Source organism: Pteronotus mesoamericanus, unplaced genomic scaffold (genome assembly GCF_021234165.1).
Source record: "Pteronotus mesoamericanus isolate MK-2021 breed Mesoamerican mustached bat unplaced genomic scaffold, CSHL_Meso_final contig_164, whole genome shotgun sequence".
Lineage (NCBI taxonomy): Eukaryota > Metazoa > Chordata > Mammalia > Chiroptera > Mormoopidae > Pteronotus > Pteronotus mesoamericanus.
The window spans coordinates 30,060,459-30,074,168 of NW_026555065.1; the positions used below are offsets into that span (position 1 = coordinate 30,060,459).

Consider the following 13,710-nt stretch of genomic DNA (forward strand, 5'->3'; position numbering starts at 1 on the left):
ACGCACCCAAGTGATGGGATTTCCACAGCGATACCACTGTGACAGGCCTCAGCACCTCACATAGACCGATGAACCAAGGCATGTCCACGTAGTTTCTACACAGGGATGTCCAACCTACGGCCCGTGGGCTACATGCAGCCCAGGATGGCTCTGAATGCAGCCCAACACAAAATCATACATTTACTGAAAACATTATGAGATTTGTGTGTGTGCGATTACGTGTAACAATGTATGTAATGTGTGGCCCAGGACAATTCTTCTTCTTCCAGAGTGGCCGGGAGATACCAAAATGTTGGACACCTTCATATAGGATAAGCATTCTGTTCTGTTTCAATTAAATAAACTATTTAGGAATAAAGAATTATTTTTTGGAAATGACATTCAAGTAGAATTTGACACAGGTACACAAACATGCACAGTATGCAGTAATGTACGTTTGCAAACATACTTAGTGACACAGATACAAATAAGTACCCACAAACCCACATGTGCATATTTATAAGCATATTCATATAGATGGATATAATATATTGAAATTAAACATTGCCATTACTGGTGATTCTTGTAAAAAATGAAGAACCACTATAGTAAAACTTTACTAGGTTTGTAAATCTAGTCATCACAGATTCTAGCCAGAGAATTAACTGTACATTAGCCCCAGGGGCTATATTCTGAAAACCTGCGTTTTGCTGTGCAGATGACACTTCCATGAGAACTTCATCCCGATTCTCCTTTATCAGTGTGGTGTAACATATCATTCCTGACTGGTATCCATTAGGAGCATGCAGAAAACAGGAGCACTTTAGCAGACACAGGCACTCTAAGCACAGAGACAGCTGACTGGACAAAGACCCTTTGGCAGTCGGGGGGCAACCAGTGTAAGCCCCACTGTATGTCTTCACCACTCCATTCCCCAAGAATAAAGGGAATGAATAGAAATCTTAAAAAACATAACAGCTTTTGGGCCATCTACCTATTGACTCTGTGCCTTCTTCTGGAGAAACTGCTCACTGAGAGCAGTCCATTCCCAGGACCGCATTTGCCTGGGTAATTAATGGCCTTGGTCCCCCAGCATCAGTGCCCTTCCTTTCTTTGTTCTCACTGTATTCCACACTCGCTGGGTTTTACTTCTCATCTGAGCGACGTCAGACCTCTCCTGAGAGGTCTTTTCCCGTTTGCTGGCTGATGGACTTTCCCAAGTATTCTGTGTTTGGAGAATAATAGTACATCCAATCTTGCATGTTGGATAATGATTTTTAATCATTAACTCATCCATCTAATCTCCTCAGAGCTATGAGATAGGACTTTTAAGTGTGTGATATTTTGGGGGAGGGGGGATTTTTTAAAAAAATCTTCTCCTGGCAAAGAACTATATCTAACAGATGAGGAAATAGGTGACTGATAGGTATCCACATGTAGAAGACCTTTCTAGCATCTTGTTTCTCAGTCAGCAGATCATATGGCCTTCTCAGTGCATGGGAGAAAGAGAAGCCAAGTTCCAAGATGAGAAAAATAAAATGTCTCACCCATTTATAAGGCACAACTGCTGGGAGAACTTAAGAAACTGAACTGTCTGAATGTGTTGACTTGAAAAGTTCACACCTTAGATATGAGAGCTTCTTGCTTATTGCAGCTGAACAAGTTCAAGAGTAACACCAGGGACTTGATGTCTCTTGAGCCTCCCTTCTGTGAGGAAAACATCCCCTCTGAGATATTCCTGTCTTTGGTTCTCAGAACGTGATATGATCTGAGGTGAGACGGAATCGCAGTTGGCCTGCATACTTGGGAAATACATTTTACTGAAGTACGTCCAGTCCATCACATGGTGTCATTGGTCACAGTCAGTGCTGGTCCTGTGTCAGTTTATTTTCACTTACGAGCAAATGGGATCAACTGGTCAATTATGGTTTGGTGCTGAAACCTGGCAGTTCCCCTCTCTACTGCTTTAGCTCAGTTGTGCAAAGGAGCTAGAAAGAGAAACCAGGATCTTAATTCTAAGTTAAAGTATCTTATTGAAAATAAGTGTTTCATAATAAAATTGGAAATAAATTATTGTTTTTACCCAATATAGTAGAATATTTGCCTGGTATATAGTGTCTTTTCCAGCAAGGTGCAAAGTTATGTCCATTGAGAAAGATTCTTCTCCCATCATAGACGTATTTAGAAATTTCCTCACTTTTCACTGCTGTGTGGCTTCTAAATTAGATTTCTCTTTTACAGCCCCATTTCCACCTATTTAATGGTCTTTACTGAGGTTGTAGCCTTGGCTTGGTGACCCCAAATTATTTTATAATTACGAATTAGGTTATTAGTAACACCTGATTAGTATGTCCCTGCCAGCGGTCATTGAAGAGCAAAAATCTTTTCAAATTAGATTTACCCACAGTGAAGTCAAAGGCAGCATGAGTAATTACTAACAAAATCCACAAATCAATATGTACTCTCTCCTAACTATTATGAATATGCCTTCTTACTTTTCTCCTCAGGGTGATTTATGGCCAATATGATTAGTGCAGCAGGGCTTCATTGTAACAGCACTATTCATTAGAGGACAGAATTTGGGATGAGGCATATGCACCTTGGAGCCCACCCAAATGGTTGAGTTTCTTAGATGCCAGGAAGCTCTTATTAAAAGGTGATCTCACCCTGCAAAATGGCATCATAGCATGAACCACCTGGAGAGCATTACACAGAAGCTGGGTATACAGTGAAATTCATGTGCTATGTTTTGTTTTGCAGAAAATTGATGCATTAGTTACTGTGGCAGAATGTATGTTATACCCATAGTTAAACTCCCCAAAGATTATTTTATCATCTTACATAACTGTTGCCAGTCCTTGCTAATTTATAAAAACAACAATATCCAAAGAAGGTTGGTGTTTGCCATTGTTTTTTGTTGGTATCCACCAGACTTGGCTAAAATTCAGGTAACCAGCAGCTTAGCTATTTCCAGCTTGCTGTGGTCAATGCTGTGGAAATTATTGCTGAGATAAATATATTTCTGTGAAGAACATGATGAGCACTGGCTGGCTTGCCCTGGGCTTTCATCAAATACTGGCCAGAAAGAAATATGAATGTGGTAACGTACATAACTCAGATTGTTCTCCCGTCTTAGTGATATGGACTAAAGACGCAATTTTGAATCATGATTTATGAGTTGAATTCACGTCAGCAAAAGCTTGCTGTTTCTTTCTCTACTTAACCACAGGCTACATCCTTTTGTGTTTTTTGAGACAGCATAGTCCATAATAGTAATGAAACATTTAGTAACTAAGACTGAAGTGACTTCACATGTGTGGTAGTAAGCTGTGAATAAGGAAACCGAGTCCCTTCTGAGCATGGTAAAGCTTTGATTTTTACTGTACATATTTTATATTCACGGGTCAGTCTTTCAAATCTGGAAAATTGCCGGAGGTATTCTCATCTCTTCTGCAAACCAACAAGCAAACATGCACAGATCTCAAAAGATGAAAATGCTAGTGAGGATTTTTTTCAATACAATTTGCTCTGTTTTCAAAATGAGTCAAGTAAATAGAAAACTCCTCTGCACATCCCGAAACTTCAGAACTCCCAGGTGGCTATTACTGAAGCCATTGCTCATTCTGAGGTGAAGGAATCTAAGGACACAATTGCTTACTGTAATCACTTTAGGAAGGAAAAAAACCTTCGAGAGCTGATGGAATGTATGAGTTATGGGAAGGACCCCAGAAGATACAAGTGCTCTAGTGGAAGAGATTAAATTGATTAATGAAATTGATTTTTAAAATCCATTAATGTAGAGAAAAATCTGAAGATTAAAAACAGAACTAATTTTAATTGAGATCTCTCTTTTTAAATTATCTTTTCTAAAAACTTTGACCTTTTTTGTGATTCTGGGCAAATCCGTGGAACCCAAAGAGCAGGGAAGAGTACACCTAGAGAAGGGAGACTAACATTCTATTTGGAAATTTCTCATTTATGAGTGAGGAAAAGGATTTCAAAGATAAATATTAAATGCCAGATAACAGATTTATTGGGAGGAGTAGACTAGGAATGTGCAACTGTCATTTCTCCTTCGACCCCTTCAAATCCGTGCTCTGGACTTCTGGTGGTCTGTAGCCATATTACTCTTTTAAGAACAAAAACAATCTTGTCAGTAATTTAAAAGTTTCATATACTTGAACATAAAAACTCCAGATTTGTACCCAGTTGATGTTCGAGCCCTCCCCCACTTGGCCTGGAGTTTGAGGTCTGGCTCCTCCCCTGTTAGACAGCCCCTGTCTCAGACCCTCCAGTGTTTGAGCCCAGGGACCAGGTGACTGGGAAAAGGGCATGTCCTATGGAATTGACGCAGCTGTCCTGTGGCATCAGACCTTTGTGTGTCAGCTGTACAATGGTTGCCTCTGTCTCTTCTGGGGTCCTTTTGTAGTTAAAGAGCCACAGGCTGGTAGCCTCTGACAGCAGCTCCTTTAACACAAGCTTTGCCCCTCCTGCTGGCTGCTCCCTCTGGCGGACCCCAAACCTCACTCTGCATTTTCCCAGGCCTTCCCCCTCCCCCAGCCCCTGGGTTTCTGATCTCCACTCAGTCATTTGCCTTTCCAGAGATGGCTGACAGCGGACTCATTGGTGGATTCTGTATCTGGCCTTCCAGAAGCATAGTCCTTGGCCCCAACTCTCTCCCTCTTTCCCATAAGGATCTCTCTCTCCCCCTCTTTCTCTCTTTCTCTCTCTCTCCCCCTCTCCTCCTCCACCCCCTCCTCCTCCACCCCCCCCGCCCCCTTCTCTTTTCCCTCCCTGTCACCAGATGAATGTGTCTGTCCCTCACTAAACCAGGGGTAGGGGGTGAATCATGAAGCTTCTGAAGGGTCCTTGAAGCCCTCATCCTGCCACTTCAGACTGTAGAGAACCACCCCGCTTTCTCCCTGACAGTTCTCTCCTCATGAGTTCTTTACCTTTCTCATCCCTGAGGAGGTTCACAGTGGGCTAAAGCTATTGGAACTGGTTTCACAATACTTTGGGAGTTCCTCCATAGCTGATGCAGCCCCTCACTTCAGGATATGAAAAAAATTGGCATTCACTGAATTATCTGCCTTTAGGACCTTTGCTAAAACTCTGAGACAGAGGGGAGCCCATTTTAATACCCTCAAATAAAGTGGATTTCAGATATTTCTTTCCTTTGATTGTTCCCTTCACGCTTATATGTTATCCCTAGTTCTTCCCTTTGACCTGGTGGGTCTGGATCTCCCTGAGAGAGGGAGGAGGGGGCCGTGGAGAGTGGTGTCAGTTTGCCAGAGCCCGTCCCACAGTCCCTGGGCCACGACAGAAGGAGCCACAGACGGCAGGCACGCCTGGCACCTGCTCCTGTCCGGTCTCACGTGCTGGAACGCAGGGCTCCTGTCTGACAGGTCTTTGAAAGCAACCCAGGACTGTTCCTTCTGCCCGCTGAAGCACAGTGTCATGGCCGTTTCAAGACAACGCTTCAGCAAACAGTAAACGCTGATTACTGGCTATGTTACCTTTTCATTTTACAGTTGGCACGGCCATTGGAGGAGATAAGATTTATCTTATGATTCTCCTTTTAATAACCAAATATACGAACAGAAAGTGTTGTGCTCTTTAAGTGCTGCATGGAACTCCACCTTTCTTGATTTGTCATCTGTCCAGAAGAGAATAGCAGATGTTAAAATGTAAGAGAAATTTTAAAACTAAACAGAACTGGCAAGAGAGCTCATGAATAATTAAGTCCATCTAGAAGTCCTCGTAAGAGGTCATTACTTGTTCTTGGAATCCATACATGAGTGAGGAACAAAGAATACACCTGCTGTATAAGCTCCCACTTCAGCTTCTCGAAAGAGAGAAACACAAGAAAGTCCCACACTCATTTGTTGCTCACAAAGATCCAATTTTAACCCATAGTTTCAACATGTCAGTAACACAATCTGTTTGGCTGCATTTGAATTGGGAACTTCTCAACAAATGGTTTCAAGGCTTAGTCATTATTTCCTGAAGGTTCACTAAATTAGTAGCATTGCAGGCTAATGACTCAATTTTGTTTAATGTCATTGTTCATATTCTTAGTATACGTAGACCATGCCCTATTGCATAACATTTAATGTAGGAACATTGGCAAGGGATAATTGTGGTTCTAGTTCTATATCATTGTTGTTTAGTACTTTAAAATGGGAAAGTAGGAGGCTTCATATTTCTATAATTAATTTTAAAGCAGCATTTTATAAAATGCTGTTTGGACAAAAGAATTTATTCGTATTGGAAAAGGAAAAACCCTTAATGCTTCTCACTTGGGGAGATTTTTATTTTCCATTTTCATAATTAGGCTACTTCCACTGTGACAATTACTCCACCAACACGGACACTCCTCTTGCAAGGCCGTCCTGCCAGAGTATTTCAGTTAAAGGAAGTGTGGTCTAGTGGAAGAGAGTGTCGCTGTGAGAGCATTGCTAGATGCTGTTTCCCTGCCTGGAATACTCTTCCTTCAGATTTTAAACTCATTGGCTTCTCCTTATCCCTTGCAGTTAACTCACATGGCTCCTCCTCAGAGAGGCTTTCCTTGACTCCAATCTAGGAATGATTTTGCGTCTCCCTCATTATTCCCTCATCGGATGTCTTTCAATCAGAAGTTAGGCCTATTTGTCTAGTGGGATGCCTACTATATGCTTCGTTCAGTGCTGAATCCTTAGTGCAGAGAACACTGCAAGTCATATGGGGCTTAGTACAGAGTTGTTAAATGAGGGAGTGAATGTTGTGCGCCAATGCTATGTGTATGTATTGGTTTTTCCTGTGTGAAATTATTGTTGACCCTGCAGGGCTACATACTTGCTCTGTTTTAATTACTTAAAACTTCGGCCATATTTCCTTGTCAATTTAATGCAGTTGCAGTTGGTTTGGAAAAGCTTTATTTCTAGTTACTAACCTGAGAACATGTGAGTATCATTTGACATCGTTCACTTTCACTCCCTCCTTGCAGCGGGAGCTTCGGGGTCCAACCCTAACTCTAACCTAACCTATAGATCTAGGGCTGAAATTCAGCCAGAGTGCTGAATTAAAATATTGAAAGACTTCAGTGCACTGTAATTAGTGTCTGCCATTTCTGTGAGCCCCTAAGTGTCCCTGTCTGCTTCCTTGGGAGGTTATTCCAGGCACTGGTGAAGTGGGCCAGGGTATGAGGCTTGGAGGCCAGCAGGGCGCCGATGCCCCCAAGAAAAGCACTGGGACCCAAATAAGCAAACACCTTGTTCCTGGCTGGCCCCCTGTGGCAGTGGCCACCTGCTGATGCTTCCTCAGAGTCGCCCTCATATGGCTGCTTTGGAGAACTGCAGCCTCTGCAGTGTATCATTTCTATTAATGTTGCCAGACATATATAGCATTTGTGTCTACTACTCTGGTGTTACTAAATTTTTTGCCTGCATATTAAAATAAGAATTTCCTATTTTCCTCTAATAGTTATTTTGTGCTTCCTTTAATTGACGTGTGGCTAATCTCCCTTGGATTGAAAGACTTCAAGTTCTCATGTTCTAATGCCAATGATATTTTTAGAGGAATGATATCATCATCACTGTTCTTCTTTTTAGTACTCTAGTAATAGCATATAGTACTGATTCACCTACTAGAGTAAGGATAGTTTTTTAAATCTAGTGATATTAACATTCATATGAAGCTTTAAGACCTTAGCTGACATGGTCCACTGAGATCACACTCGGTTCTCCCTCCGCTGCTTTGTTTCATTCGCTAGAATGTCTGCTGAGCTGAATCTGAATTCACACACTTGCCAATAAAATAATTTGGGGATGGGAAAACTTATCTTGAATTTGTATCTGTTTGGGCTGGGATATTTTTTCAACCTCTCTCTTCCTGGTCTCTCCAAATGACACAGAGTGCGTTTCCTGATGGGTGGACGTCATGGAGAATTTAAGTTTCTGCCTCCCTCCGGTTATGCCCCTTGCTATGAAGCCCTACTTCCAAAGGAAAAGATGCGATTGGAGCCTGTCAAAGAATATAAACGTGATACCGAAGGCATTAGAGATCTGTTGGGAACCACCCAGTTCCTCTCCCAAGCCTCCTTCATCCCGTGCCCCATAGACACCAGTCAGGTAGGTTCAGGCCGCCAACAGGAGGCAACCCACACGAATGAAGTAATGGGACTACATCCTTCTTTCTCTGTTGTCTTTGAACTATCATACTTTCTGTAGAATTGTCATGTAATGTGAACAACTGTTATTCTTTATGTTTTCCGCCATATGCGTAGATTGAACTCTGTAAGGGTTTCTCCACCAGTGATAGAGTTCAACACTAGCTACCTACCAGGCACTGTAGTAGGTTCTGCGAAAGCATAGGCAGAAATATTTCAGTATTCTCTGGGAATTCACAACCAAGTTGAAGGGGTAAAAAAACTAGTGGATAAAGTTATAATAAATGCAAAATGAAAAGTGTGCACCAGTAACACTCTTTTAGCTGAATGGGCCTAGAAGTTTGTGTAAAGAGGATAGAATTTAATCAGGGCCTTCGATAAGCTTAAATGGGGAGGGGGATCCAGGGGTGAAGTAACAGGGCTGGGATAAATAAGGACCTAGAAGTAAAAATACAAAGCAGGAGCAGGTGGTAATGAACATTCTCATGTGCCTGGAGGCTTGGAGAGAGAGGAACGTGTAGGAGGATAGTTGGAAATAAAACTGAGAATAATGAGACAGGAGCATTTTGAAAGGGATAAATGGGCATTTCCCCCTTCTATGGTCTGTATTTTGAGAGAGACATATGCACATGGTTATGATGAGGGGCACAAATAGTTTTCAGTATTTTGTACATACCAGCCCTACTCAAATTGTTATTCTAGATGTTAAAGTAAATGAGAAGGGACCTTGTCTGCGAGGTGCTTGGGTTAATAGCTTGTAGGCATATAGCTCTCTTGGAGTGTAGAAGGTCTTAAGCATGTGTTTTCCCACAATATTCATATGGCCTTGTTACCTTCAGTCATGAGTGCATGTTCCAGAGCTTTCTTCTTATGTCCTATAGCTGATGATCGTTAAGTCCCATAGAAGAGAAACTGCAGCAGTTCTCTGCCTGCTCACAGAGCCTAGTACAGCGCCTGGAGAGCAGCTGGAGTTGAGAATGTTGATGGTAAACTGGGGAGGAGTCTGTGAGCCAGGGTCACCCAAGGACTCCACCCCCTGGGTCCTGTGTATTCTAGGCAGGAGGCTTTTCCGTGGGCACAAGGCTGCTGGTGCCCAGACAGGCAGAGAACGGGAGCAGGAGCCCAAGTCCTGCTTCCCTGTGCTGCCCTTCCCACTAAGTTATCAGGAAAGGATGTGCTACTCTGAAGAGGCTTTTGGAAGAAATGGGGCATCGAAAAGGGTTCAGAAGAACAAGGGGAAGTCTTGATGAGGGAGGAAAAGGGGGCTTGACCAAAGAGGCAGAGGAGTTTGTCAACATGCAGAATTGAGCATTTGGGAATCGAAGAGCAGAGATCATCCACAAGCCAGAAGAATGGGTGCTGTGAGGACCCAAAGCTCAAAGTGTATGGATCCAGATCTAGGGAAATGTTGCTGGAAAGTAAAACAATAGCAGAGTTTTCCTTGGAAAGGCACAGTTTATTATCTTGGCTGAGACCTTGTAATTTTTTAGAATCTACCATTCTGTGAAATTATTGCCAAAGGAGAACTTAAATACCAGATATTCACACAGAGTCAACGCCACTCTCCCTGGGGCGCATTAACCAATTTGCAGGTTAAGTATCGCTAAGTGGAGGCCTGTGGTTACACGCACACAGTGCCCAGTGCTTGAACCACCTCAGCCCTTGGCGGAGTGCAGGGAGAAAGGAGCCCCGCCCCGCGCGGCCCCGCCCCGCGCGGCCCCGCCCCAGGTTCCCTGGAAGCCGTTATCAAGCCATTGTTATTCCGCCCAGGTGGTCACCAACTGAGGCCACTGAAACTGCAATTTGGTTTATCGGTGGAGGCCTCTTTCTACGTTTTCCCCTTTCACCGAACCATGTGGTTCCTCCGAATGTGATCAACTAAGGAGCACTTAGTTCAAACAGATAATTATACAGTAAAAGCCAAATACAATTGCAATTTGTTCTATTATTATAGTAGTATACTATATAAAATTAGGGGAAAAAGGGAAGGCTACTTGGGTCCCCAGTTTGTGACTGTAGTGGACAGATATGAGCCAAGTTTCAGGAAAACACAGAGAAACTGGCCCTGAAGCTAACTGGGAAAGACTTCCCAAAAATGCTGACACTTGAGCTAAGTTGGGAAGGATAAATACTGAGGATATTTGTATTAAAACTAGGGCTGGACAGCAGTTAAAGCCGTAAAAACAGGTTTTATTTAGGATGTATTACAATAGGGGGAAAGGAACTCCTTCCAGTTCAGAGCTGGGCTCAATTTTGAGTACAACAGGAGCAAAGGGATTTATAGCCAAGGAGCAGGTTGAGGGGTGGGATCGGGGGGTGGTGGTCAGTGATGGACAATTACTAAGAAGAAGTATCAGGGATTGTGGTGAATTCTTGCTAAATTGACCTAACAGGATTCTAGCTGAAGCAGGCCAGAGTGGCCTGCTGTCACCTGGGAGATGGTGGGGGATGAGGAAATTTGATCACATAAGGAAGATGATCAAATATCAAAGGTAGGATTCTTGCTAACTGATTTAGCATCGTTGTTGCTGAAATTGGGGTCTGGAGAGCAAGGCCAAGGATGGAGCCCAGTCAAAAAAGGGCTCAGAAGCAACCTGTCTAGAGTTTGGTCAAGGAGAGAGTCTCTATTTGTCCTGTGATGTGGAGGGGTGTGTATTTGTGTGTGTGTATGCACATATTATGTGTATCGTGGGGCATATTAAAAAGGTAAAGGCTGCATATTCAAGGGCACAGAACTGTGGAACTTGTAACCTTTTGGAAGAATTTTAGGACGTTTGGAAAGGATATTCTTGGAGGACTATGGTGAGAGGACTGAAGAAAGACACTGTATGCTTGATTAAGACATCTAGTCTGTGTCTCAGAAATGCTAAGGAACACTTGGAGACACTCAGGAGGAGTGTGTTTTAATGTGGTTTAAATTTGCAGACTCATTACTCTGGCACAGTGTAGAATATAGATTAGTAGGGGATTGGAAAGACCAATTGTGAGGCTCTTACCATGGTCCATGGAGAAAATAATGAGATTGAGTGATGTAGAGGAGGGGACCCTTCAGAAAGATGTTTAGTAAATAAACATATTTCATGACTGATTATGTAGGGCCGTATGGGGCAGGGGTAATGCCAAGAGGGAAGACAGTAGGAAGACTTCCAGGCTTAAAGAAATGGTAGGGCCATGTAACAAAGAGAGAAAATAAAAACAGGAAGAGAAAAACGGTTTAAAGAGAAGATAATGAATTCATCTTTCAGTAACACATTGGGTTCACTTTTCCTGGTGGGAAAATCCAGGAAACATTTGGAACACTGTGTCTGAACTTCAATGGAGATCATGGCTAGAGATGCACTTACTTGGCAGTGCCCATCTGTGGGTAGGTGAGATCTTCCAAAAAGAGAGCATGGAGAGAGGGGAGATAAGGCCCAGGGAAGCATCCACAGGTGACACCAGTATCAGCAAAGAATACTGAGAGGAGATGGTCTGAGAGGAAGCCAAAAGAATAAGGAATCTTTGGGACCCGACCCTCCTGGGGCATCTGATCCATGTAGATTTTATGATAGATTTTAGTCCAGTTGGCTCTTGTAGTTCTGACTTCACATTTGTTTCTCTCCCTTTTAGGTGGTTTTGCCACCTCACCTAGAGAAGATCCGAGACAGACTGGCTGAAAATATCCACGAGCTTTGGGGAATGAACAAAATAGAGCTTGGCTGGACTTTTGGCAAGGTACAGGTTCCAGCGGCCAGCCAGGGTGGAGGGTTGGATTGCCTTGTTACCACCTGGGAGGGTCCTTCAAAGACTTAAATGAGGAAGGGAACCTTATGAGCCAAAACTCGCTCCTTAACTGCCACCTGTCTAGCTTCCACTGTGTCCAGCAGCAGGCTTGTTCAGTCATTTGTTTAGTGTGGTCAGAAGTTTGAGGAGACCAGTTCTGCACAGACAGCCTGGAACCTGCTTCCCGTTACTCCCAAATGCTGCTTTCTTTTATTCAGGGAATATTGAGTATGGTTGGTCCTCAGCATCCCTTAGTGAACCCTCTCATCTCCCTTTCCTTTCAGGAAAGCTGTCCTTTCTGCATGGGTGGTAAAAAGAGGCTGATTCATTGTCTTGAGTCAGAATTTGTTTAATATGGTTTTCAGATGTATCACTAAGATTAATGGACACTCAGAGGAGGTTAAGGAATCTCTTTCACTAGGAAACATTTTTCAAAGAGGCTGCAAATTGACTTTGTTCTGTGATTTGTATAAGGTCATGTTTGAAGGCAGAAGGCTGGGTGAGTTCTGAATCTTCCTATAACCCTGATACTCTCAAATTATGCGCGCCCCAGCTTAATTACTGATAGGGTTCCTGCACTCTAGCACGTATGTATTGATACAACTACCATGAAATACTTCTTAAATCTGACCGCCTCTCTGCTATATGCTCTTATAACACCACAAACCTCTCCTTTAGAGACTAAGCACAATTGCAATTTTCCCTTTATTTCTATTATTATTTTATTATTGCTCCCTGACCCATTAGACTGTATCTGGGCCTGGGGCTACCCAAGCTTACTATTGAACTCATAGTGACTAGCTCAGTGCCTGCCATAGGGTAGACACTCAGCAAATATTTGTCGAATGAGTGAGTTAGTTCATGTCTGTCCAGTACAGTAGCCATGAGCCATATGTGGCTACTGAGCACTTGAAATGTGACTAGCCTGAATTGAGATGTGCTGTAACTGTAAAATACACACCAGATTTTGAAGACTTACTAGAAAACTAATATAAAATATCTAATTATTTCTTATGTTAGTTACTTATTAAAATGGTAATATGTTGGATATATTGGATTAAATAAAGTACATTATTTAAATTAATTTTACTTGTCCTTTTTGCTTTTTGAATATGGCTACTAGAAAATCTGAAGTTACAAGTGTGGTGCACATTTGTGGCTGACTTTATATTGCTCCTGGACAGCACTAGTCCGATTCTGTATGTTCTGCAGTCCCTCTGTTCTGAAGAATGCTACCATTCAGTAGCATTAGAGTTCCATGAATTTGGCCAGGCAGGAACATGGCTACCATGTGTCAAATTGCTTCTCTGGAAAAGTATGTTCTGAATGCCGACACCTGACTAGAAACAAATCCACAGAGCAAAAGCTGCTGGCAGTGTGGGGACTGTGTGTATCATTTACTAGAGAGATCATCTATTTGTCTATCAACAAATAGCTGTCTTTGTCTTGCCCGATATAGATTGCCTGGGCCATGTTTCACAGCGCGTCCTTTTCTGTTTTCCAAGGCAGTGCCAGCTGTCAGACTTAAATTATATTCTTTATGTTGTCACCTAGATACGGGATGACAATAAAAGACAACACCCCTGCCTGGTGGAGTTTTCAAAGCTGCCCGAAACCGAGAAGAATTATAACCTACAAATGTCAACTGAAACCTTAAAGTGAGTGTTTAATTGAATTGAATTTGGACTAAACAGTGAGTGGATGATTTAATGCCTTATAACTAAACTTCAAAGATATGTCTCTTGCCTGGAAAACAATGCATTTTGATAAGTTAGAGGGTGATTATTCATGCCACAAAAGGATTTAGCATAGTGAATAACACC

General features: G+C 42.5%; 1 protein-coding gene across 1 annotated transcript in view; it reads left to right on the top strand.

Annotated features, from left to right (window-relative positions):
• The window catches only part of RYR3 (ryanodine receptor 3), a 509,318-nt gene that overhangs the window by 304,132 nt on the left and 191,476 nt on the right, over positions 1–13,710 (top strand). The window contains 3 exon segments of the mRNA XM_054565625.1: positions 7,871–8,087; positions 11,735–11,839; positions 13,442–13,545. Coding sequence (XP_054421600.1) covers positions 7,871–8,087; positions 11,735–11,839; positions 13,442–13,545 — 426 coding nt within the window.